General features: G+C 34.9%; 3 protein-coding genes across 22 annotated transcripts in view; all 3 read right to left on the bottom strand.

Moving 5' to 3' along the window:
* Positions 1-2: 2 nt before the first annotated feature.
* Positions 3-13,508, bottom strand: LOC146527737 (ATP-binding cassette sub-family C member 9-like). Of its 5 annotated transcripts, XM_085204180.1 has the most exons (27): positions 13,179-13,468; positions 11,515-11,753; positions 10,844-10,983; positions 9,766-10,141; positions 9,166-9,375; positions 8,746-9,075; positions 8,467-8,664; positions 7,919-8,219; positions 7,648-7,832; positions 7,240-7,558; positions 7,027-7,132; positions 6,786-6,937; positions 6,239-6,483; positions 5,887-6,105; positions 5,640-5,779; positions 5,293-5,409; positions 5,103-5,173; positions 4,699-4,832; positions 3,821-3,976; positions 3,428-3,649; positions 3,185-3,342; positions 2,372-2,567; positions 1,909-2,125; positions 1,647-1,771; positions 1,266-1,557; positions 885-1,087; positions 3-707 (listed from the first exon to the last, which is right to left on the bottom strand). In XM_085204180.1, the coding sequence occupies exons 3-27, from the start codon at positions 10,978-10,980 to the stop codon at positions 552-554; spliced, it is 4,965 nt and encodes a 1,654-aa protein (XP_085060306.1). In that variant the 5' UTR covers positions 10,981-10,983; positions 11,515-11,753; positions 13,179-13,468; the 3' UTR covers positions 3-551. The 5 variants fall into 5 exon arrangements, with proteins under 5 accessions (XP_085060306.1, XP_085060305.1, XP_085060307.1 ...); XM_085204179.1 differs by lacking the exon at positions 11,515-11,753; XM_085204181.1 differs by lacking the exons at positions 11,515-11,753; positions 13,179-13,468 and adding an exon at positions 11,082-11,183.
* Positions 13,509-14,361: 853 nt separating this feature from the next.
* On the bottom strand, positions 14,362-22,034 carry LOC146527736 (cGMP-dependent protein kinase, isozyme 1-like). The gene is made up of 11 exons (XM_085204191.1): positions 21,766-22,034; positions 19,045-19,409; positions 18,526-18,809; positions 18,270-18,439; positions 17,751-17,989; positions 17,412-17,512; positions 16,036-16,252; positions 15,728-15,959; positions 15,545-15,643; positions 14,882-15,138; positions 14,362-14,675 (listed from the first exon to the last, which is right to left on the bottom strand). Exons 1-11 carry the CDS (start codon positions 21,865-21,867, stop codon positions 14,516-14,518), a joined length of 2,226 nt encoding a protein of 741 aa, XP_085060317.1. The 5' UTR covers positions 21,868-22,034; the 3' UTR covers positions 14,362-14,515.
* Positions 22,035-22,291: 257 nt separating this feature from the next.
* Rbfox1 (RNA-binding Fox protein 1) overlaps positions 22,292-25,964 on the bottom strand; it is a 48,749-nt gene continuing 45,076 nt past the window's right edge. For all 16 annotated transcript variants that reach the window (XM_085204170.1, XM_085204176.1, XM_085204177.1 and 13 more), the window contains one exon: positions 22,292-25,798. In XM_085204170.1, coding sequence (XP_085060296.1) covers positions 25,754-25,798 — 45 coding nt within the window. In that variant the 3' untranslated portion in view covers positions 22,292-25,753. The remainder of the gene's footprint in view (positions 25,799-25,964) is intronic.

Here is a 25,964-nt window from a genome sequence, read left to right as displayed (position 1 = left end):
AATTGTTTTATTTATATATTTATTCAATAAATGTCACTCATCGCTTAAATTACAATTTACATACACAGGAAAAATTAGTGTCGCAATCATACAAATAAATTATTATTTTTGGTGAAATAGATTTTTGAAATTTTACTGTACTTTATCTAATATCTGAATGCATGTGATATAAATTATAAATGAATTATAAATCAATCCCTTTAAACACTTGTTAAAATTAATCCACGTTACTGTTACAAAAATAAAAGTGGCTAAAATGTTTACGCCTTTATGAACTTTTTGCATATAAGTTCTTGGAAGGAATGTCAGAAAGTAGTATAAAATACCTATATATATAAATATTTATGTACAAATAGAAAAAATCTCGTCAGAAATGCACATGTTAGTGTGCTCTGTGATAAAAGATGTAATGTACAATAAGTTATATTATTGTATTCATTAAAAAGTACATTAAAGCGCGTACCAAATATCTTTATAAGTCAAATGTGTTTGGAGAATTGCTGTCCTCAGAATACAATAGTACGAAGTAATAAGAATAACTTCTTAAGTGTTCAGAGTTGTCTCTGCCGCGTGTTTGCAGCGGCAAGGGCGCAGGAGAGGCGCGAGGCGGGCGCGCTCAACAAAGCGTCGAGGTCTCCGCGCTCCGCCACCGCCCCGTCCTCCAGGACGACGACACTGTCGTAGCCACGCACTGACGACACGCGATGCTGAACAATATTATTTCATTGAATAACTTCGGTTGTTTAGATAATATAAACATCGGATATAAATGATTTTATATGAGGTTAGTGTTCCAACTCTTGCATTTAACATTTATGTCGTATTGTCAAGTAGAATAAAGAGATTGAATCTAGTATTAATAAATTATTTTATAAAATGCTTACAGCGACTGTTATAATAGTAGTGTTGGGAGCCACAGCGGAGAAGGCCTGCAGAAGCGCGCGCTCGGCGGAGGCGTCGAGCGCCGCGCCGGGCTCGTCCAGCAGCAGCGCCGCCGCGAACTGCGCGTGCAGAGCCGCGCGCGCCGCGCACACCCGTGCGCCTCGCCCACCGCCCCACTCCCCGCACCACCCGCTTACGCTGCACTCTACAAACATACACACAGTAGCCACGTTTCTGAAGTCGAGACATTACATGTTGAATGGCTGAACTCAGCCATACATTTTACATTACCAAGATCAAAAATAATCTAAGTATAACCATGCCCGCAAATAGGGGTTGAACTCACAACACAAAACTAAAAAATATTGATAAAATTTTGATACCTAAACCAGCTGATTGAGCAGTCACATAGTCATACAGTCCTACAGCACGAAGACATCGAAAGATTTCTTCGTCAGTATGTACTGCGAGTGGATCGAGATTCTCTCGTAGTGTTCCCGAAAACATAAAGGCTTCTTGTGGCAAAACGACTACACGATGTCGCAAGGCACGCAGTGGGACGTGCCTGATATCGTGGCCGTCGACTAACAGACGGCCTTTGTGGAAGTAAGTGGCTCGAACGCAACTTAGAAGTAAAGTTGATTTTCCGCTTCCGCTCCGCCCACAAATAGCTACCTACATTGAACATAGACAAAAAAATGCAGAATCTTGAAATTTTAATGACAATGAGCAGAGTAATTAAATGTATAGTTTTTAACACGAACCTTTTGACCAGACTTTATAGTGATACTTATGTTCTTGAGCACTGGTGCTGCATTTTCCTGATGTTGTATGCTTACATCTTGGAATTCTATTTTTCCATTTCTTTGCCAGTCTCTTGGAATCGGACCTGTAAAGTTATATAAGTGGGTAACAATTTAAAGGCAATATATAATATTTAAGTATAATAATAATATATAAGTATATATTTAATTGTACCATTACTGTCATACTAAATAATTAAAAGAACCTTATAAAAATTCTTACAATCTTCTTTATAATCTTCTTGTGGTATATTAGTACTGCTTAGTATTCGCTGCAGAGCAGAGAGTTGTAAGTCTAAGTCAGCGCGGCACTTGGCCAGGTGCGCCAGGTACACCGGCAGTAGCAGCGAGTACGCGCCCGCCAGCCCCGCCAGCGCGCCCCCGCCGCCTCGCAGCGCCGCCGCCAGTGACACGCACACGCTCGCTGCACCCACCATGTCCTAGCAACAAGTAACCATTATGAAAATATATATATAGAAATAGTAATTAATTAATAATTGACATGAAAACCTTGGGAAAGTATTTTTTTTAATACTTTCTAATGATATTTGTGTTGGGCGTCCTAGTAGCTACTTTAACACAATGAACAGCAATGGGTGCAAAGCCAGGAAGTATGAATGAAAAATATATGTATATCCTAGCTAATAATAAGGTACTTTAACGATTTTAATAACCGGAATATTTACCAATGTCAAACTTAACCATCGATTAGCAGAATTGAGCAGTAATAGTGCATAATGGTTGTCATCCAGACGGTGGCAGAAAGCGCTGAGCATCTGTGCGCGCATGCGGCCCACGCGCACCGTGGCTGCGCCCGCCAGCGTCTGCGCCGCCAGTGACACCGCGCGCACCGCACTCTCCGCTTCCATGTGTTGAAGCTCTCTGCGACACAGTTACTATTTTATTATTAGCTTCCTCTTCAGCTTCACGCTGTATTCTACATGTACCAAGGAAGGCAGAGACACATCATTAACCCTTCGAGCCATTTCCGCAGCACTGGTGCCACGGTAGATTTCAAATTTTTCATTTTGAAATGCGTGACGTAAACAGAAAAAATAAACAAATGAATGACGGTTAACGAAACACAAATACATGTGTAAATAGCTATATAAATTTGAATTTGGTACCAAAGAGGAGAAATTTGTGATTAAGTGGCCAGTAGAACAAAACGCCAATTTCATAGGTATATAAAAACCTAATAGTATTCTAAATTCTTATTTCAATTTTATTTGTTAATTAATGCCCTGCCATGAGTTACACAGTGTTAAGAAGTTTGTTAGACGTGAGGAGGGCTCGCCCACCGAAGGTTCCGTACAAAAATTGGAAATCTCGAGTTTTTTCTAAAATTCAAGCTTAGCTGAGCCAGAGCCCTTTCATCTTACCTTCATACCTTACTTGAACTAATTTTTATCTATTCTCTTGAAACAAAATCACGTAAAGATATGTTTAGTAAATTTATATAGTTAATCATTAATATAATTTTATATTTCTATTTTTACCTAGCATTGCGTAGATATATCGATTGCAGAACAATGTATGATACGATAACCGGTATCATCGCAAGAAGCGTCCATGGTGAAGCCACTACGTTGACCACTATGGCAGCGATGCACAGGAAACCCAACTGAGCCCATCTGTTTATTGCCGTCGGCAGCTTCTACAATGGTTATCAATATACAGTAATTATATTATAACGTGGGCGATAATGTACTTACATAATGATATTTATGAAAAAAAAATACCTTATCAATAACTAATGAGTCAGAAGAAAACCGGTGTAATGTGTCCCCAGCTGCGTGTGTGTTATGATGGTCGATTGGTGCGTGCAGAGTAGCATGGAGTAAGCGTTCATGTAAAATTCTTCTTGAAAACGCGCCTGCGCAAGCGCATGCAGCCTGGGCACAACCTGCGACGCACAGACCACCGGCACTCCACAGAGCGTACGCGCGTAACATGCCCCATATCTATAAATTATAAATATCATGGATAGTTTTTAACACATTTTAAGTAAATATAATTATGATGACAGAATTGTTTTTATTTTCAATACGAATATAAAGTTCAAAAGGTTTTTACTTTCCATCTATACCGAGATTTGTAAAATTATTAATTTGTAGAATAGTAAGATTTGTGACCTGTTCATAGGAGAGAGGTTGTTGCGAGTTCTTTGTGGCTAGAAGCGAAAGCCAATAATCAGCAGTGAGGCAGATGGCTTGCGCTGTCGCCGCACACATCAGGTAGACGACGCCCCACCAACCGCAGGCGTGAGAATATTTCCACCATATTGTACACTAAATAAGTAAATATAATGTTACATCCTTTTTAAATACAATATATTTAAACACAAACAAAATTGCGGTAGGGTACTAGTACCTATTCAAAGAAAATATCTACTTAATCTAACTTTATACAAGGTTGGCGTAAAATGTAAATGTCTATCTACGTCTCTTGTTTATTTGTAGTTTTAAATAAAAACATAAGTTTTTAGTAAAATTTTTAAGTGAACTCTGACAAATGGCCAACATGTCGGCAAAATTTTTATATTAAACAATATCAAAACACTTCCATATTGCTAGTCGTTTTTTTAAAGATCGATTCGATCCTATAAAGATTCGATTCTATAAAGCACCTATATCGGTCCAATACTATAATTATTCGGTACAACATACCGGTATAATTTTTGGTAAAAATAATACGGTGTAAGCACGTACAGACAATTAACAGAAAACTTAACTAACATCATATCATATGCTCTGCAAAGACAGCGTACTTCCTTGACATTTTTTTATTTTAACCTATATAGGTAATATAACTTACAAACATAACACTATAGATGCAGTGAAATAAAATTTTAAAGACCTTGGTTTTACTGTATGCCTTAAGAGAGTGAGACAACCAAGCATAAATTGAGAAGTGATATCCAATATCGAAGATACCATAGATGAATAAATAAAAGTACGTGCCACGAGTTCATAGAAATCTGTAGTTTCCCTATATGTATAAATATAATTACCTCGCTCAAAACAGGTTCTGTAACTTCTTTATTAGCAGTAGTTAGGAAGTTAGAATCTGGCGCAGCGGATGTTTCGATACCATTTGAAGTTATTGAGGTGAATGTCGCATCGGGTGACGATTCCATTACAACTCCTTAGAACAAATATATAACAACTATCATTTTACTTGTTTATTTAAAATCTTTTCGAGTTTTAATCAACTTTATATGCATTATTGTAGCAGTAACATAAGGTAGATGACTTACATTAACATCACTTTATATATTTTGTTATATTATATAAGTAGGTACTACTTTTAATAACTTTTGGACAAAAGACACATTATGGTAAAAATCTAATGATGATTTTAATTTTTTATCAATACTAATCACTTCTCGTATCTTTAATCACAATCTAAGCTCACCATTCGTCTGGACCTCATTAGACGTTTCAGAATTTACGCTTAAAAGGCGTTGAAGTGTTCTATCAGTCCACCTGTAAGGGAAACATATAGAATTGTAGAAGGTTCTTCGTACTTATATAAGTACTTTCATCTTTTATCTTTTTAACCTAGTCGTCACTATTCATGTATATTTATATACAATAAACAATACCTAGATAAAGTCCGATAAGGTCGTCCACTTAATATACGCCGCAGTAAACTAGCTTCATGCTGCAACATTTCATTTGTGGCGTCTGCGCTAACTGCTCGCCTTACTTCTCGAGACCACCTTGTTTGTAATAAAATGAGAATATAATTTTCTAACATGATAATTATTGCAAGAGAATATATAGTCTGACTCCGATTCCCACTCAGGGACGGAGTTGGAGTCATGATATATCTCATATCAGTCGCAATGGTCATGGGTAATCTCTTCCAGCGAGGGATCATATCAATCCTTCTTTGGAAGGGTTATATTCCAGTATTACAAACTAGCACAGCATGCACTCTCCCACTTACTTTAGACGTTGCACAAAGGTAGGCGGGGAAGATATCTGACGTGAAAAGGATAGTCCCATTTGTTTTGCTTTTCGTCGCCAAGTGCCAGCTGTGCACATTGGTACCTCCGTCAGTAAGTGAGCTCCAATTACTTCGTTTATCTAATAAAAAGAAATCACCAGTTATCCCAATTATAAGTAATATTTTAATGGGCCAGCACCTCTAATGGTTGAAAATAATAAAAATATTTTTTGCACTAAACACGCACCAAAGTGTCATCAGACATTTGCCTATCAAATTCTTTGCGGCTAATTGTTCGAAGAAGTTGTAGTCTTTCCCGTGTGCTGCCCCCAGGAGGGCCGGCGCCGGTGCGTCCCGCTGTTGCTCGTGCTTCCGCTGCCAGCTGTGCCCATTCGGTGATCACGCCGTTACACACTTTATTTAAACGGCCAACACCGCTTACACGGCCGTCTTCCATTGCTATTATCTAATTAAACATAACATTGGGTGAATTAAAAGAATATATAAAATGTACAATTATAAACATAATTAAGGAAACTATACAAAATAAGCAGCCTAGTTAATTTTAAATATATAGGTATAAGTAAAATATATTTTACCATATCGGCGTAGTGTATTAATTCCAATCTATTAGTGGCTAATACAACTGTGCGCCCAGAGCGGACGGCGGGCAGCAGTGCCTTTGTTACTACGTGCTCAGCTAAGATAACATCCAAAGCACCAAACGGCTCATCCAACACAATTAGTCTTGCTCGAGAATATAGTGCGCGTGCTATACACAAGCGCACACGTTGCCCTCCAGACAACGGTGTCCCATAATTTCCTAAAAAAGTATTGTCGCCATCTACAGATGGCGAATTGTTTACAAACAATGAAAAAGAAAAAACTATATTCTGTTTTATTTTTAATACCTAATTAATTTTATACTATGAGTAGTAATGACATTAAGGCCGTCGTGGCGCGTTAGCACAGCATCTGCTTGTCAACGTGATTGAAATAAAATTAGAAGATAAACTACAGCCGCTTAGGTAAATGGTTTCATAAAATGGGCGAAAAATGCTAATACTAGACTACTACTAGGTTTCGTCTGATTATCCCTATATATCCCCGAGATACAGCGTGAATGTAAAAAAAAATTTAAATAACCTGGTAAAATCTGCAAGTCCGGTCGCAAGCCCGTTGCACGTAACACTCTTGCATACTTTTGAGGACACCACATACTTCCCATGACTATATTATCTTTTATTGTACCATGAAGTAACCAAGGAGGTTGACCACAATACCACATTTGGCAATGCCTGAAAAACAGAATTTGTGTAATTTTAAATGGTTTTTTTATTACCCGTGATCTGTATAGTTGTTGTATAAATAGTTCTTTTTAAAATACCTGCTAATAGTTATATCTCCTTTTTCATTATACATTTCTCCAATTATAGCTGAAAGCAGAGAAGACTTACCGGATCCAGAAGCTCCAACCACCATTATTAATTTGCCTAAAGATAATTCATATAATTAAAAATAAAGTAGATAGGTATATAATATTATTACATACATACACAGATATAATTTAATAATAATATTATATAATTTTTTTTCTTACCTGCTGGTATATCCAAATCATCGATTTCTAACCAAAAATTTTGAAAGTCTTTCAGTTTCCATGAAAAAGCAGTATTTTTAAACCTTATTAAATATTGCTCTTGATTTCTGTGACCAGACATCTTGCAGTTGTCATCAAACAGTTTATCTTCAAGGTCCGCATCGACCTCATCGTATTCTGCAAGTGGATTGGCTTCAGGACTGACATCATGAACAGTCTCATTTTGCTTATTTGGTATTTTTCTACTATTTTTTTCTTTATTAGCATCATTGTAGGATTCTGGAAGTTCCAGGAAATCCTTTATTCGTTTCGTACTCACCTAAAGAAATTCTTTTATTTACTGGTAGTTTCACGTTAACAGAAAACAAACAACAATTGAAAATAACGTAAATTATATCACGAGCTTACCATAGCTTGGATGAACATAAGGATGGTCACAGGCAAAATTAAAAATGGAACTGTCAATTGATTAAATAGAGCTAGTCCAGCAAAAATATTGACAGCATTTAAACTCATCGTGCTGTTTCCGAAATAATAGTGCAACGTAAAAGTTACGACAGCGACCAATATTGACGAAACATGTGTTGTAAAATCTGACAAAGGAAAAAATAACATGAAATTGTAATTAGAATGATAATTATACTCGTAGATAAGGTATTTATACAGTGCATATACTTACTCAATATTCCCCAGTATGCAGAATCTTTATTTAACATTTTTAATTCGACTTCCCTTAATTGCAATATTTTTTCGTTAAATAAATCTTCCCACACATATAATTTTATGACATTCAATCCTTCCAAAATTTCAGATATTTTTGATATTCTATGATCGGTACATTTTGAAATATCTCGCGAGTTATCGGAGATCTTTTTGCCGATATAGAGTTGTAAAGGGGTTATAATCCAGAAACAGATGATGGTGCCCATAATAGCACTTATACCCAATTTTGTATAGAGTAGGTATAAAATAAAAATTACCTATAATGAAGAAAATATTATTAAGTATATATAAAATCGAAAGGTCACTCACTCACTCATCACGATATCTCAGAAACTACAAGTGCTAGGAGTCTCAAATTTTGCATGGACGTCACTTATAGGACGTAGGTACTCATGGAGACAGAAATTAATAATAACGTAGCTCACGCAGGCGAAGCCGCGGGCGCGCCGCTAGTTAAGTGTATATTTGTTTAAATTTTTATAATAAAATTCGTAAAATACTTGCTTTTACTGGTATCGCCCATGTGTAATGAAAGATGCAAATACACGACATAATATTATAAGTATCTTGTGATACTAAATTGGTGAGTAGGCCAGACTGAATATTAGCTTCGCCTTCATGTTTCATCAGTGGAGACTTCTCACTCGAGTCCGAGTCCGCAGACCACAGGGACAATCTTGTGCATTTGTCGTAAATTGTGCTCTGCAAAAAAAGGCGGAAATTTTAAGCGAATATTAGGCGAATATTTTCTTCAAGCATAGAATTCACGTTGAAGTGACTTACTTGCAACGCCATTTTTAGCCGAGTACCTTCGGCTGTAACCAAGTGAGTGGAATTTTGTGACAATAAAGCTTGAATAATCAGTGCCAGCGTGACAATTACGAGCATTGCGTGACCATTCGATAGCAATTCTTGAATAGTCACTTCTGATTCAAAATCGTTGTTCAGAACTGGATCATTTACAAATTGAATAATAGTTGCTAAACCTAGGGCAGGTACGACGCTTATTAAATCACTACAAAGTTTCAATATGCCTGCAATATAAAAATTAGGCCAAACCATGCGCATGTAACCATGCCATAAGCTAAGCATATTTTCATTATTAAATACAACCTGAAATACAAACAAAATTTATTGAAATATAAATTAAAAACAAAACATTAAAAGACACAACAATGAATCGTGTTTATTTCTATTGTTTACCTTTAGTTTATCAAAATATGTACTTGCATGTTCGCTTTCGGGTATATCACCTAAGTCGTCTTTCTCTAGTGGCGACCAAAAGCCTTTATATAGCAGAGGATTTAACCAAAAGAAAGTTATTTTTGAATAAAAATGTGTTTCATTATATTTATATAAATTCTTGTCGAAGTCCCCTGTACTTTTCGGCCAACATTGAGGACGACGCGCAACCTGTTGTAATTAATTTTGGATTTACCTCATAGTCTAAGTATATGTACAAAAAATCAGCTTTACTTTTCAGAGAGAACCTAATGTTAAGACACTCCGTTCTCTACTTTCCGCCGAACTATGGCAGTATTACGTGTTGTTCGAAGAAATGAAAATATAAATTTAAATAAATATTTCATTTCTTCGAGTGGGGATCGAACCCATAACCAATCACGTTTATAGGCACACTTTCTGCCCCTGCGCCGTCTATATAAGTTTGTTTTATTTATAAGCAAAAAAAATAAAATAAAGAGAGATAGTAAAATGTAATTTTTTCATGATTATGTTAATCATTTTGACACCATTATAATGTTTATGTTAACATTTAAATCATTATTTATTAATTTTACTTACTTCATCATAAAAACATAGACAGTCCACTACTGAAATAATGAACGCTAAGAACGTTCCAGCTCCATGTATATATATTTCTACATGATTTGATGAAACACCGACGAGCACGAAGTGGTAAACGATGGTACCAGAAACAGTAGCTGATAATAGCCAATAGATTACTAAGTAGAGTATAGGAGCTGACAATCGTCGGGACCACAGAGACACATGCATCGCTGCTGCAGCAAGCCACGCTAAGGGCGCCATCAGGGCTGCTACCAGCCGCACAGTGTTTGCGGGGCGGAGAGATGCGGCAGCTGCACCACAGCACCATATTACTCCTAAAGCAAGGCTGGCTATGCCTCTCACATTCTGACCACGCCACCGGCCGCCATGCCTGAAACGTTTCATGTATCATATAATATAATTAAAGCCATTATGTTATAAAATATTTCAATTACAATGAAGTATTAACGTGCGGTTATTTTAAAATCAACACCCTTTTATAGGTAGAGCTGTAACTATGTAATTAAATCTATGAAATTGAATTTGTTCCACTTTAAAACTTAGCATTAATACGTAACTTAGGTGACAACACAATAATATGGTATCATCGATCTGGGCTGTTGATGGAGCCAGGACCTGAACTCTTCAGAGGTTACTAATATAAGACTCGAGTTTAGGCTCATATAACTTATAGCTCCGAGTACGTTAAATGGTAATAAATAAATAAATAATAGTATTTAAAGCACTTAGTGTAGAAAAGTATGTTTTTAAAGTTGGTTTTAAGTAATGTTTTATCTACGGCCGTATAATTTCAATTTTGATAATTATCGCGCTTCTTAGAATTTGTGTCCAGGTGATATATATACGATTATTTGCATTTAAGTCCAAATTGCGCTATTGGATTTCCACATGTTACTTGAAATATTTAAAATTATAAAACGGGATTTTAGTAATAATTTATATTATTTCGTTATTTAAATATAGGCATAGTTTTTAATCGCACATTTATAAATTTGCATAACTAAATGTTACCTTATATTGTACTTATATATAAATATTATAAGAATAATTAATATTTTAAAAAGATTCTAACCAGCGAGGACGTCGTGATGAACAGCAGCAGATGAGAGCTGTGGAGATGGCAGCACAGTAGAGGCCTAGCGTATGCAGTGCCGCAGCCAGCGCGTGCACCTGACACGTGCCGTCACCGTGCACGCACACTGCCTCCATTTTCTTGTAGTTATAAAAAAGATATTGTTAGAAAACGAAAGCGGTTAACGTTTTTAAAATGAACACGATAAAAACACATAACGTCTATGTTTCCAACGTACTCGGACAGAGGTTCCACGTAATTACAATAAGTGACACGTATCACTCAATAACAACATTACACACTAGATACCTTCCAATCAGGGCTTCCGCCTACAAGCAACTTTGTCCGTTTGACACAATTCCACTGCTTTTATTGTCTTTTGTTTTACCTAAATCTACCCACTTGTACGCTAACAGTATTATAATTCAATATAAGCATATTGAATTCAGAAACTTAACTCAAAAGTTTATACAAATAATACTCACGACAGCTTACTATTAACGCTAAAATAATTAATGCCATGCTACTTTCAATTATCTCCCAATGTGACTGAAATTTGCAGCTAGTCGGCAAGCAGAATATATGGCAAGAAACTCATTTCTTCGCTTTTTACCCAAATTCAGACGAAAAATATAAACTATTTAAATATAATTATTTTCGTGAGGACAGACCTTAATTCAATTCAATTCAACCACCGCAATTACAGTCAAACGGTGAAAAGTCCACTGCGCCACGATGGTCTTAACTTAAATTTTCAAAGACATTTAATTTATTAAGTAGCGGCCACGTGCGGCTTCGCCTGCTTAAACAATACGAATATATATTTATTTTCCTCGAGTGAGATTGACGCAACCTGTCGGGCTTACAGTCACACGCTTGTGTTCCTGTGCCACGACTGGCCTTTGTTTATCTGTATAGATTAAAATTTCCTTCTATAGCATACTGTATAACTTTTGCTATAAGGCGACATCTTGAAAATTGTTTGGGCTGTTGTAGTTTTCCAACAGATGTTCATTGTTTGATATCTCAATGGAAAATGTTCATTACACTCAATAGCTGTTGTTTAGCTGGACCACTATAATTTTACATCAAGCATGCTAGTGTTCAAAGGAAAGTAACTATAGCATAGATTCTCCGCAGGCCTTATAGCTATATCATAATAAAAGGACTCATGCGACCAATAGTTCCCAAGATGTGTACAAACAAACAGGCAAAGATTTAAAAAGTCATGGGTAGGTCCTAAATATACTTATATGGACAAACACATTTTTTTCACGTTTTTATTATAGGATAGATAATTAAATTTAAAAAATGTAAATATGATTAAAGACTTAATTTTTATTCGTTTCGCTGTATCCTTCTTGATTTTATTTAATTAACTCTTGTTTTATGTTTATTTATTAGATTGTTGGATCATGGATGTGCTATTACGCGGATGATTCCTAAGATATACGAGACTAAAATAATGTATCTAACTACTTTACTAATATTTTATGGTGCTATTTAATTATTTATTTATATAGGTTTGTAAAAATTCTAAACATTGCTCCATTTATATTATAAAAATATTGCATTCTAATAATTTATTAAGTATATCGTATTAGTACTTCAGAGGAATGCACTGTTAGGGTCACTACGTCATGCTCAATTGACAGCACCGGCTGGTTATTCCCAACTCAATGGAATTCTACAATTTCCGTTTGAACGTGTAAATTGATTGAGATGATGTATTAAAGAAAATGTTTAATTTTTTTGAAATATATCTACTTGTGGTTTACTATATATTTTTAAGTAATGTTAAAATCATACAAATAAAAAAATCTAAATAGCAAAATTACAAATGTAATGGTTGGTACACAATCTTGCAATATTAGATTATTTAGATTTTGCTGTTTCCAATAACAAAAATAAAGTTGATACCAAAGCGAGAAAATAAAAGTAAAATAGAATGCGTTAGGAATGTCAATATCGACAGCGAACGCATAGTAGGTACTGGGTAGGCTATAAGACCGAAACATTTACATTTTACACAACATCCTCGAAATACAATCTCCTTACACTACACTTGAATGTTTGGAATCTTTCTCTTTTTTTCTACTCATGCCTTGATATTTCCTATATTTTTAAATTTCATTTTGTTAAGTTTTAAATTTCAAACTCTTAAGCAATCTGCATGTCTGTTTCTATATTTTCTTAAAAAATAATGTATATAAATATGAACTCCTATAATACAGCCTTGGTATCCAACAATATAAAAATGAATCAGACCGAAAACAGTACAGAATTGGTTGCATACATAGAAAGTGTTGATGTTTATGTGATTTTTTTATCTTACCTATATAAGTATTCACAAAATTATCAATGTTATTCACTTAAATTCAAGTTCACAAGAATACACTCTGTTTTAAAGCCACCGGAATGGAACAAAATAAATTATAATATTGTTATTACAGTCCATTGTATTTAAAATGATACCTAGTTGGATTTAAATGCGTGAAGTAAGTACGTGTAATGTTTTGTATTCATCGAACGACGCGGTAGTATTGCAAAAATCGAAATGACGCGACATAGGTGCGCGACCACGCCAGCCTTCCGTACACACTCGCGAGAGACTAAATACTGAATGTGAATAGTGCGGTCGAACCTTGCTTATCATCCGTTCTCGTCGGATGCCTCCAAGTCGCGACAGGCCCCAGACGCTGCAGCCAGCAGTCGGTGCACTGCACTCATTTAATTAAAATACTGGTGCAGAAAACAAATTTATTATGAATACTTTCTCTTCAAATATACTATACCTATTGTTTTGCACTGCAGAACAGCCGAAGGTGCAGGCGTGGAAAAGTGCGGGGCACCGGGGTACGAGGTCGCCGTGCAACCTACATTTAGCTTATCGTGTAGAGCATGCCCTCCTTTTCATTAACTAAGTTAGTTTGAACGTGTTTCTCATCATTTCGACTGGTTAACTTGCATTTTTATAAATTTGATTTTTTTTTTAAAAAAGACTATACAATTTACAGTTTTTTTGACTTGTAAGAATTTTGTCTATTGTTTAGTTATAGCAATTTATTGGCGCAATGAGTGTTATTGCCGTTTACATGTCACGAGTTCAATTGTAGTAGGTTGAGGTTGACTACATATTCTCATCCTAGTATAGACATTAGACTGATTAAAGTCTAATTTGAAGGCAACAAACAAGTTAATGTGTTAATGACCCGAATACGTATAATACATACAACTAAAGATATATTAAAGTTAAATTAGATTCGTAAATAATTTATAATACCTACAAATATTATAAGAATATACCCTATAATATTTTCTATGCTGCAAGACGCATTGCCACGACAATTCGGCGGAAAGTAGAGAACGGTGTGTCTTAACACTAAGTTCCCCTGGCCTACCCTGCTATATGCGGGACAACGTGAAGCTAAAAAAATATACCCAAGTAAAAAGTTAAAAAGTACCTACCTAGTTTTAAAATATACGTGTACAAATTCTATAGGTATAAAAACAAGAACTACAGCTAAAATATTTTATTGTGTAAATTATGTCGGTAAATAAATAATTGTCTTTATCCTCATTACATTAAATATAATAATTTTAAAAAATCTTATATCATATATTTATAATTCTACTTTAATAACTCAAAAGTATATAAGCCGATGCGACGATTTAAAAATTAATATCCCAGCCGGAAGTTTCATCTGGAGGTAATTTATCTTTGGGATATTTATCAAAGTTAGACAAATCGAGATCATTAGCCACTGGCTGTATCAGAGGTGCCTTAAGCTTGCCTTGTTGCAAACCTTCCCAGTCAAAACCCAGGAACCATCTGGAAATTTAAAAAAATATCAAAATTAAAAATAATTAAATTTTACAATTGTTCAATTTTACAATTGTTGTTCAGTTTTTCAATTGTTTTGATAATTATGTATATGTATTTTAACATTTGAGCACATCCATGTATTACCTAACTAAGAATTATTAATATTAACTAAGAATTATTTGACATTACAGTATAAAAATTATATTATTTACTTTTGATTTTTGATATCACTGATTCCATTTTTAAGATAGCCAAGTCGCTCGGCGGGCACTGCGCGGCATAGTTTACGAATGAGCATCTGCGCCGATTTGGGCACACGAGGGTGGAAGGCGACCGCGTCGATGCCTCGCAATATGAGGGTGTATGTCTTCATGTGGTCTCCGCCGGGAGCCCGGAACGGTGGCTTGCCCACTAGCAGCTCGTGCACGAAAACGCCCAGTGCCCAGCAATCTACAGCACGGTCATGACCCTAAAAAGAAAACATTTATTACGTTATTTTTCAAAGAATATACTTATGTAGCCCCTTTTCACCGTGCTTCATTAATTTTGCCAGGTAAATAAATGTACTAGTAATTTAAGTACGACGGACGACCTAGTACATTGTCTACCAACTGGCGCTGATCGAGTGTGAACCAAACTGACAATTAGTTTACAATAACATTACAATAACAACGGCAGGTCATATAGGCGTAAAAGATTTTCGTTAAGATGCTCCCTAAATAATATAAAAAAATTCATATCCTAATCTTGTTATACCTATTTACATTTAGTCAATAGTATTCCTATGAAAAGTGTTCCTATGAGTTGGCCACAAATATAATTAAAAAATCTAAAGTAAGTTAATATTGACTACCCTTAGTAACGACGGTACAAACCTTGTTGAGAACAATTTCAGGTGCAACGTATTCAGGAGTGCCCGCAAATGTCCATGTTTTGCTGTTTGAACTTAACCTTTTCGCAAATCCAAAATCAACCTGTAGATGCCAAAGAAGAGCATTATATAATAATGTACAATTATACTACCTATTTAATTAAAAAAAATGGCCTATTTTACTTACTAATTTAATATAACCTTGTTTGTCGAGCATAAGGTTTTCGGGTTTAAGATCTCTATAAATAATATCTTTGGAGTGTAAATACTGAAAAGCTTCGATCACACAAGCGATCATGAAGCGAGCGATATTTTCTGGAAAGTACCGCTGTTTTTGGAGTATTGTCCACACGTCTCCACCTAACACCGGCTCCATCAGGAAATAAATGTATTTATTATCTTTGAACGTACTATAGAGTCTGTAAATAAATAATTAAATTTAGATATGATAGAATTTAACTTTCTCCCAACTTCTATTTTTCAAATGATTATTACCTGCAAATAAATCTACTATTGCAGACCATCATAATGTTTTTCTCATTAAAGGCATGTTCTTGTTGTTGTTGCTGTACCATGTCCACTTTCTTTAAACATTTAAGGGCAAATGTAAGGGATGGGTTCCGCTTGTACTGAACCAGTTCCACGCGCCCGAACCCACCGACTCCCATAGTACCAACAATTTCTAGGTCCTTTAACTCCACGAATTGGTACTCTAAATAAATATGTAAATACAGATATGGTAGGTCCACACTTTTTGCAATTAATAATTAATATGTAAAATAATATAATAAGAATACAACATACTTTAGAAAACATAAAAAAATAACATAGCGGGTCTCAAATCCATGCATCTTGGACGGTATCGAGAGGTGCGGGTTCGAGTCCGCTAAATGTTAAATTTTTACTATCATATGTATGATTTCTAAAATATTTTAGGTATTACATATAGATATGTTTTTAAGGTGAATAAGTTCTGTGGTTTATTAATAATTTAATACTATAGATATATGTGTAAGCACCGTATCGGTTGCTTAGTTGAGAGATGGCGCCTCTGTCAATAAGCATTGGAGATAGACGCTTGCCGTGGCGACCATTTTAAAAATAGATGTTCCTAACAAATTTTTCTTTTAAATTATTTGAATATAAGAGTTGATGTTAATTATAATTATTTCTTGTGTGTGATTCAGTGCAATCATTGGAAAAAGCATTAATAAGAGGATAAGTGCATGGACATTTAATTGTCGATTCTCTTTTTTTAGATGAATCTCATTGTGTTGTGCATTATCTAATATTAAAAACCAATCTTATATATGTACTAGCGGCCCGCTCGCGGTTTCACCCGCGTGAACTATGTTATTATTAATTTCTGTCTCCATGATTACGTCCTAGTGACGTCTATGCAAAATTTGAGACTCCTAGCATTTGTAGTAACGAAGTTTCATACAAACTTTCAACTCCAAACACAACCCCTTAGAAGTCGAATATTGCAAATTCCCGTCTTAGCGAGCACCTACGTCCTATAAGTTACTCCTATGCAAAATTTGAGATTCCTAGCACATGTAGTATCTGAGATTTCGTGATGAGTGAGTGACCTTTCGATTTTATATATATAGATAAAAGAAAAATCCACTTAAAAAAATGGCTAACAATGGCATTGATGATTTACTAATAGTTTCATTGAACAGTCCTTTATTTACAAATAAAGACATAAATTTAGAATATGTGAGGAATATGATATTATAGCTGATGTGTAAAATGTGAGTAGCTAAAGATAAATAGTATAATTAATCATTCTAATTTGTCTTATCGTTGCTTAGCCACAGATAAATGTGAGTATATTAATCAGTCATATGTATTGTCTTTGACCTTACCGCTTTTAACAACAGAAGTTTTTTTGTGTTGGGAGGGCCGTGGATCTGAGTGTCTTACATTTTTCAGTTCTTCTAAATTGCCCAACAGCTCTGTAAATGGTCTAAAAAATAAAAATATTTGTTGTATTTAAATTAAATATTCAATAATGTTTCTTAAATAAATATAATCGCCCTCCTACGGCGGGACGACACAGATTGAAGCTTTTTAGCCATTTTAATATCATGATAATGTCCTAGGGCAAATATCAAAATCACACAATTAAACCATATGTATTTTTACATTGTAATATTAGAATAAAATTATTTAAGAGAACCGGAATAATATTTAATTAAACTTACCCGCGTTCCAATGTTAAGCATTCGACGCCCGGAGGCAAAGCTGTAACAGTTGCAAGACGCCTATCTTCGTGAAGTAATGCCTGTTCTCCGAAGTAATCTCCCCTCCGAAGAGCACCAACACGTCTTTCTTCGCCATCCTCTTCACGTTTACTTATCACCACTGTACCGCCACGGATTAAATAAAATTTATCACCACGATCACCTTGACGCACTACTGCTGTACCAGCAGAGAAGAACTCCTGCCAACGCAATAAGAATTTCATTTTAACAGTTCTAGTTCAACGTTTTCATGAATCTTGTTTGTTTCAAATTATTAATCACAAGGCTGTAATACGCACTCATCAGTTTATGTATTTGGATCGCGGCCATATCAACAATTATTACTTACAATAATTTATAGATCTTTAATGAACAAATAGGTACTATTCTATTCCCTATAAATAGAAATATTTAGTTGCAAATATACCAATTTGTACTAGTATTCTTGTATAAGATTAATAGGTATATTTTGTAATTTACCCTTTTTAAAAAGTCAGCAATTTTAGTCAATTCAATAGGATGAATCCCTTGCAACAGTGGTACAGAAGATAAAAATCGTATGTTGTCCTCTTGCTCTTGGCGGCCACTGCGCACCATAATTTTTTGGAACACACGTCTTTCTAAAGTCCATACTTTTGCCTCTGTTATACCTAGAACAATATAGCTCTTTAATTTTAAGTACTGACAGCTAGAGATTCTAAATTTCTAACGGTATTAAGATATTAAATATACTTACACCTTATGGATGCAAATCTCTTTGCTTTATATAAAATAGCTAGTTCCCCAAAAGCTTCACCAGGACCAAAATTCTTAACAACTTGGCCTCCTTTTAAGACCTCAAATTGGCCATATGCAGAAACGTACAAGTGGCTTCCACTTTCTCCTTCACGAATCATCAAACTTCCGGCAGGAAATTGTTGGGGACCCACGGCCTCTACTACTGCTCTAAGACGCTCCTCATCCATTATATTTTTCAAAAAATCATTAGCCATTATCGCCTTTTTGATCTGTTCAGCAGACCTAATATTGAAAAAATAATGCATAAAGTTAACCAATGGAGTCATAGTAGTCTATTTTTATCAACTAATTGATAAAAACCTACGTTTGGGATCTTGATATATTAATGGATATTGATAGAGTTCCTTTTATTTGTATAAGCATGACTTAAGATAAGAATGGCAATATTGTTTTTAATTCTAACTTATTTTTTTTTTACTTGTGTATATGTAAATATATTTTATATAAAATCACTCACTTTTCATCTTTCTCAAATTTTTCATAGTTCAAGTCAGTAGGAAATTTTCCCGCGTCAAGTGGAGCATGCGGTGCGATGATGCCCCGCTTCCGACGGGCACGTTTCTCGGGATCAGATTGAACTAAGTCAGAAATTGTTTTACGGCCGGCACTGCTTTTCCGTTCATCTCGGTATTCGGAATATGAATCCCTAAGGTCGTTATAACTCCCGGAAGATTTTTCACTCCCTATACTCATGTAACTGGACTTTTTACTAGAACCTGCAGAGTCAACTGGAAGACTAATACTCTTTTTGAAATGTGAAACATTTCCGTTGGCAGGTCTACTTTCGAATCTTGCAACATCTGGACCTAATTCGGGCAGCCTCTAGAATAGAATGAAATTTCATAAAGAGAAATATATAATATAGATACATCAGCTTCACGCAGCATCCCGCGCACAGCAAAGCAGACAGAAGAAACCTAGTGTTAAGACACTCCGTTTCCCATTAAGATACATCAATTAGCATCATCAATTACATTTTGTAGAATATTACTTTATCCAAACAGAGAGAGATAATACATTTGTCTTGCTAAAAATTAAGATGATCGTGTTCAAGTGAGCTTAATACTTTAATAGGAAATGGATGTGAGTTATGGTAAAACGATTAAAGATGCAAGAGTGAGTGTTTAGAAACTAAAAAGGTAGGAAGATCTTGGATGTCTACCGAGATCATATTGTCGATGATACTGTCTATACCTATAGAGGAAGGTAACTTAAAATCCAGAGAATAGACCGGGCGGACACATGATGTGTGAAAGAATTGATAACAAGGGACGGGAATAAAGAGGTACGCACACGCAGGCACCTTGATGTTTTCTATATTTAAAAATAAATATATATCTAAAATCACGTGCTCATTACTATGTCTCATTTCAAAAGTGTATAATATATGGTTTTTCTTTGTATAGTATTCCTTTGACTGTATTCCTTACCTATATCTCATATTTTAAAGGAAATAAAAGAGACAATACCACAATCGTAACAAATGATCACTTCGTTTGAATGAATGAGGATGTACATGAAATCATTTTGTCGCTTTATATTATACCTAGGGATTGGAGTAAAAACTAAAAGTAATAAAAAAAACGTATTACATGCAATGCGCTTAACAAAATATAGATTTTAATACTTAATCTTGCTAAATTAAATCGATTTATTTAAATAATGAATATAATACAGATAAAATCAATCCAAATATGTTATCTTTTGTTACATCTTAATAATCATTTCGGCTGATTACGTTTTATTTGATTATGAATTTCTTTGATCTTTACCTTTTCGTACGATTACGTAACACAACATGTGTGAAAACTATTTTTTTTAATACACACAGATTTAAAAAAAGATAAATGATGACATTTCATACTATCAGACCAAACAAAAAAGGGTGATAATATGTTTTCGGAGGTCAACCGAGGTCTCTCCTTACCTTTCTTACAATTTTACTTTTTACCAAGAAATAAATGGCTTTTTATTGTATTTATTTCTATATAAAAAAGCTAATAAAGTTCAATTGAAAGATTTAATGCAATATTGAAAAAAAACTATAGTGCAATAATAAACTGGTGTCAATAAACTGTTCTTAGAAGATACCGTGCGTACTTGGTGGTCAAAAATTAATTTAGTTACCTCGTACGCGGGCAAATATCATTTTTAGGATTCCGTACCTTGAAAGGAAAAAACAAAACCCTTATAAGATCACTTTTTGTCTGTCCGTTACGTCAAGACTATTTATCTTGATATTGCATGGAGGTTTCAAGCTGCAATTAATGCCAAATATTTCGGTCTATTGTTCCTTGAAGCACAGAAAAAATCAAGCTTAACGTCGACGCAGTCAAAACATACCAGCATTTAAGTATGCACTGATTTTGCTGAATTTTGTATGAAATTCGTTGCGTAATCAAAACTTTAAGCGTACTTCTAGTGGACCTACAGTTATGAAATTTAATTTGGCATGAAGTGAGAACTTACAACACAAATAAAGGAAAAATATCGAAAAGTGGAATTTTATAGATATTTCAAAGAAAAAGATAATTACAAACTTATGTTTGTAGCTCATTTCAAATAAGACCCGTAAATCTTAGTAGGTAAACTTTTATAAGTTGTACTTCCCGTTGATCTACAATCCTGAGGTAGGAATCCGTAATATAGAAATGATATATTTATGTCACTTTTATCCTACCAAAAATATCCTTATAAAACTATCCAAGTTTCGATGAAGCTACCCGAGTGGGAATCGAACCCACAACCGTTAGTCACACGCTTATACCCCTGCGCCACTACGGCTTCAAGTAGTCGTTTTCTTATATTTACAGATTTTACGTAGATTGTAGGGTACACCGTATACCAATTGGTATATTAGTGAAAAGTAAGAGTGGAAAAGTTACTGTTTATTGTTCTACAATACCTACAGCTCGCTTAAGTAGCGTGAAGGTATATTATTATCGTAATGCTTTATAAGATATAAATTATATATGTCATTTACTAGGAAATGTTATAATTTAATGTCATTAATCTCATATTTTTTAAAACATTTTCTAATCTGTAGGTACTGAAGAAATTATAGAGAAATAAACTACGTTGCACTCCTTTTTTATATCAATTGACTTCTTTGTGTAGAACTAAGCACTTGTAATGCTTATAATGAAATCTGTAGAGAAGATAGATTGCCAATACTTACGACAATAGTCTGTCTACGATCGTCAGAATCGGTGCGACGAACTGGGGTTGCGAGGTTGAACCCACCTCTAGACGCCCATTTGAAGGGCGGACACAACACCATTTTGAAGAGTCACGTCACTAAAGGTAGTTTACACATGACATGGAAGGACACAGGTGGCGCGACGCGGAGCAGCCGCGTTGCAAACTAAGACTGCTCGATCGGCGCATAAGCAGCCCTTATCGCATTGTCAGATTATCTTGCCTTACCGATTGTTTTAATTATTCCGCACTAAATGATGATTTCTATTTATTATCAAAGAACCTTGTAATCTTATCATTATCGTTTTCCACAAATCAAAACTCCATTAACTATAATGAAGTTTGTCACTATCAGACTTTGATGATGCTACTAGTAATTAATAGTTCGTTTATTTGTATTTTAGTTATACTCCAATATCATATGGGATATATATTTATATTAATTATATGTATTTACTGCTATTTAGGTGCTAATTAAAGGATTATGTAAAAAATAAAAACACAAATAAATTCATACTATAATTTATTAATAACGTAAATGAGTACACAATGCCAAAGGCTTTTTTAAATGATTCACTTCATTCAACATTTCTCATTTTGAAAAAAAATATATATTTACAATAGAAGAGAAAATCAGCTCTGCAATCTATGATAAAATTGTCACACGAAAAATCTATTCATTAATTTATCACAAATCGCATGAGAAAAGATCGCTGTGCACTCGGCTCGGTCGGCTCCGACGGCGGTGGACCGCAAGACGGCCACTTCTGAGCTTCCGTGCTAGATCAAAACGTGCATCGATTCTATAAAACGTGCCGAACGGAAGACATCCATTAGTCATAACAAACGTAGGTATTTAGGTATATTAAAAAACTTTAAAACATTAAGTTTTAACATTATACGTACAACATAGAGATACGGAAATTGAGCACGGTAATTAGTATCTAAATAGTGGTCCTCCGCGGACGCGCTCGACCCTGCTAATATCTGAGTAGACTGCGCTAACGGAGCAGCGCCGACGTGCAATTGACGAACAAGTGAGACTTATTAACTCGCTAGGTAACAACAACAGTATGTACAGCGCGGCCACGCAAGCCTCGGTTTGTGCACAGCGGTATCGAATGAGCGATCCGATTTCATTCCATTTAACATCTCTTAAAAACGAGAAACAATTGTTGATACAAAATACATAATATTATCCTTAATATAACGATTATTATATTTATAATACATCGATCTTGATGATTTCTTTTCAAAACCTTATTGTAGCACACTAACCATTTTGTCAGATATGTCATTTAAATTCAGATTTTTCTCCAAGTAACAACGATTTTTGGCTTAGATTATGAAAACATCTAAAATCTTAATAATTCATTTCGTACGTTTCGATCTACGTTCTATAATTTAATCAAAATGATGTGCTAAAAAGTAAAAATATAATAAAAAATCAATAAGATTTAGAGAGATAATAAGAGATCGAGTACGCGTGGCGACTTTTAGCGCGAACAGAGGAAGAAGACCAGAGAGCGTTTTCTTAAGCCTAATCATGTTTCGTTTCAGTCCTTAGATTCAGTCCGCGTCAAAAGTGCGCGACGCGTACACCGCTTGTAAAATCATATTTAAAAAATATTCGAATAATCACAAACATTTGTGACACAGTTGATTAAAAATAATATACAATAAAAATCATAATCATCGATAGAAATCACGTGTACTTCAGTTTATGTACTTAGGTACGAGCTCGCATTAAAAAGTAAATATAAATCGCACTAAACTATAAAATAAAATCCTAAAGTTACACATTCACACATGAGTATTTAGCGATAAAGCAGTGTATTGTTCAAAGCTGCAACTTGACTACACTAACGTATTATAATAAATTTAATCTATAACATAAAGCCAGGGGCACTAGGTGAGTGAAGTGCCAAGTTCGGCGTTCAAAATATATGACACAAAAAAAACTTAGTTTAAAAATCAGATATACGAAACTGTACTTCGTAACTATCACATAATAATAATAATAACCAGTGGGTGCAATGCGAGCACCTTTGAACCTACACCATTGTGCGCGAAAAGACTAGAAATTCTATAGAGTCGAAATATACATCAGAGGTGTCTCGGAGACGCTTCCTTCGTCTCTAACGTTATTGTGAGGGTAATTAAAGCTAATGCAGACGGCACCACGCATCTTATCAATTGACAACGGACACGGTACACGCGCGGACATGTCCGATGGTAGACACTAAACACTAGACGGACACGTAGAATCCCTTCGCGGACACAATATTGGGACGAGTGCTAACTTGCGTCAGATCTGCGATGTACTCGATTACGTAAGAGGTTAAAGAAAACGATATAGCAAAGTTAAATAATCTAAAATCTTATGTGGTTTTAATACGTATAACTAGTAGATTTTCTAAGTTTTTCTAACTGAAAGACTATTAAATCTAATGAGAAGATGAATGACGCGCGACAGCTCCGCTACATTATGAATCGATGGGTATTTGTGCTTTGGTATAAACGTTGAGCGAATTTATAGATGTTAACAATATTTTACAATCCTAATGCAAAGGTTAGATCTAAAATTACGATTTCTAAGGGTTTGGACCCGTACGCATATTTGTTCAGTAAAATGAATGTATATCAGATAGCACTGTAAATTGGATACAGTAGAAAAAATATTAAAACATAATTACGAGGAGAAATCTCAGTGATATGTAAGAAGAACTCCGCGGAGTACTCTTTTACTTAAACGCTACGTCTAAAGCATACTTCTACCTCCAGTAAAGTTAGATATTAGTACTAACGACAGATAAACCATTCGGGATTTAAAAATAAACATTCCAATAAATCTATCGACAAGAAGCGAAGTGTACAGCACGACTGAAATATACGCTTATTTGTAGAGCGCCGCTCGAACATAGCGCTCTGGCATTGCTACGATACCTGTGTATAACTGTATACAACTGTATATACTATATATAACTGTATAATATCCAAGTTAGGATATTTATCGTGTTATTGTCTTGAATTGTTTCATTTCTGATGGCAGATGGCGCTACGAGCCGAACGACGCTCGATTAGACCTACAATTACGCTACAGGTTACCACTCCTCTTAGTACACTTTAGAGGGCAACCTTCGGAAAACATACGTGTAAATAACAACCGAGTAAAATGGCACCGCTATCTAATCGCACCACGTTGTAAATATTAATAAAATATACTACAAAACGGCTAGCTACACACCGAGCGTATCCTCGCGAATACAAACGATCTACTATGTAGGATAGGTATACGTATAAAATACAGATTAAATAAAACACAGTATCAAAAATAACATTTCACGGTAAAACAAACGCAGGGGACAGCACACCTTTCTCTTATATAATTCTAACACGAGTATGAAAAATTTAAAACTTTTTTATAGTTCTTTAAAAACTCCCGCGTACTATGAAGCGTACAACTTATGATCGACCAAATTAAAGTTATGTTTTAAATGAGTAAAACGTGCTCGAATTTAATATTTACAGTTCATATGATATGCAAGTGCAAAGCTCACTAATATACGTTAAACGAAATGTTCTATTGTCAACGGTACGATACGAATGTAACAACTATGCATTACCTCTACGCAGTGACTCCTCGCCAAATATTAAAATATATCTTACAAATATCTAAAGAACAAATGCACCCCGTTAGCTGCTCGCACTTGTATATGCATTATGCATCTCTCACATAATTTACAATACCGTTGGACTTAAGCTATTTCCGTTAGAAATTTTAATGACTTTGGTATTCATAAGTTCCCGGCGGGCCGACGCCGGTCTCGCCGGCCGCCGGCCACCGCTACTGATACTATATATAATTATGTTTGTACGTTTACAAAGAGAGTTCATTGTCATGTTACGTAAAGATGACGAAGGTAGTTTCATATTCGAGTAATAGAATCCTACTTTGTTCCACTGGCTTAGTATGGCGCGAATCTGTTGTATCCGCTTCTGTATACAGCCGTCTGAAATCACAATAGTAAAGTTATAATACAACGCAACATTTATTATTATTACTTTATCGCAAATATACAATAAAACAGTAAAAATATTTTGTCTGTACATTTTGTATTTTTGACTGAAATGGATAGAGGGGCACTTAAAAAGAATAATAGAAAGCAAAAATATATT

Source organism: Heliconius melpomene, chromosome 20 (genome assembly GCF_056956725.1).
Source record: "Heliconius melpomene rosina isolate 202511_hmr_F chromosome 20, ASM5695672v1, whole genome shotgun sequence".
Classification (NCBI taxonomy): Eukaryota; Metazoa; Arthropoda; class Insecta; order Lepidoptera; family Nymphalidae; genus Heliconius; species Heliconius melpomene.
This window is presented reverse-complemented; position numbering and strand designations above follow the sequence as displayed.

Coding starts and splice junctions, on each gene's coding strand:
- LOC146527737 (XM_085204180.1), bottom strand. CDS start 10,980: ATGGAGGCAGTGTGCGTGCACGGTGACGGCACGTGTCAGGTGCACGCG. Junction 9,076..9,165: donor CATATTTTGATAAACTAAAG/GTAAACAATAGA, acceptor TTTGTATTTCAG/GTTGTATTTAATAATGAAAA. Junction 5,780..5,886: donor AAATGTCTGATGACACTTTG/GTGCGTGTTTAG, acceptor TCTTTTTATTAG/ATAAACGAAGTAATTGGAGC.
- LOC146527736 (XM_085204191.1), bottom strand. CDS start 21,867: ATGGTGTTGTGTCCGCCCTTCAAATGGGCGTCTAGAGGTGGGTTCAAC. Junction 16,253..17,411: donor AACTTCTGTTGTTAAAAGCG/GTAAGGTCAAAG, acceptor ATATTTATTTAG/AGTACCAATTCGTGGAGTTA. Junction 14,676..14,881: donor AGTGATATCAAAAATCAAAA/GTAAATAATATA, acceptor TTAAATTTCCAG/ATGGTTCCTGGGTTTTGACT.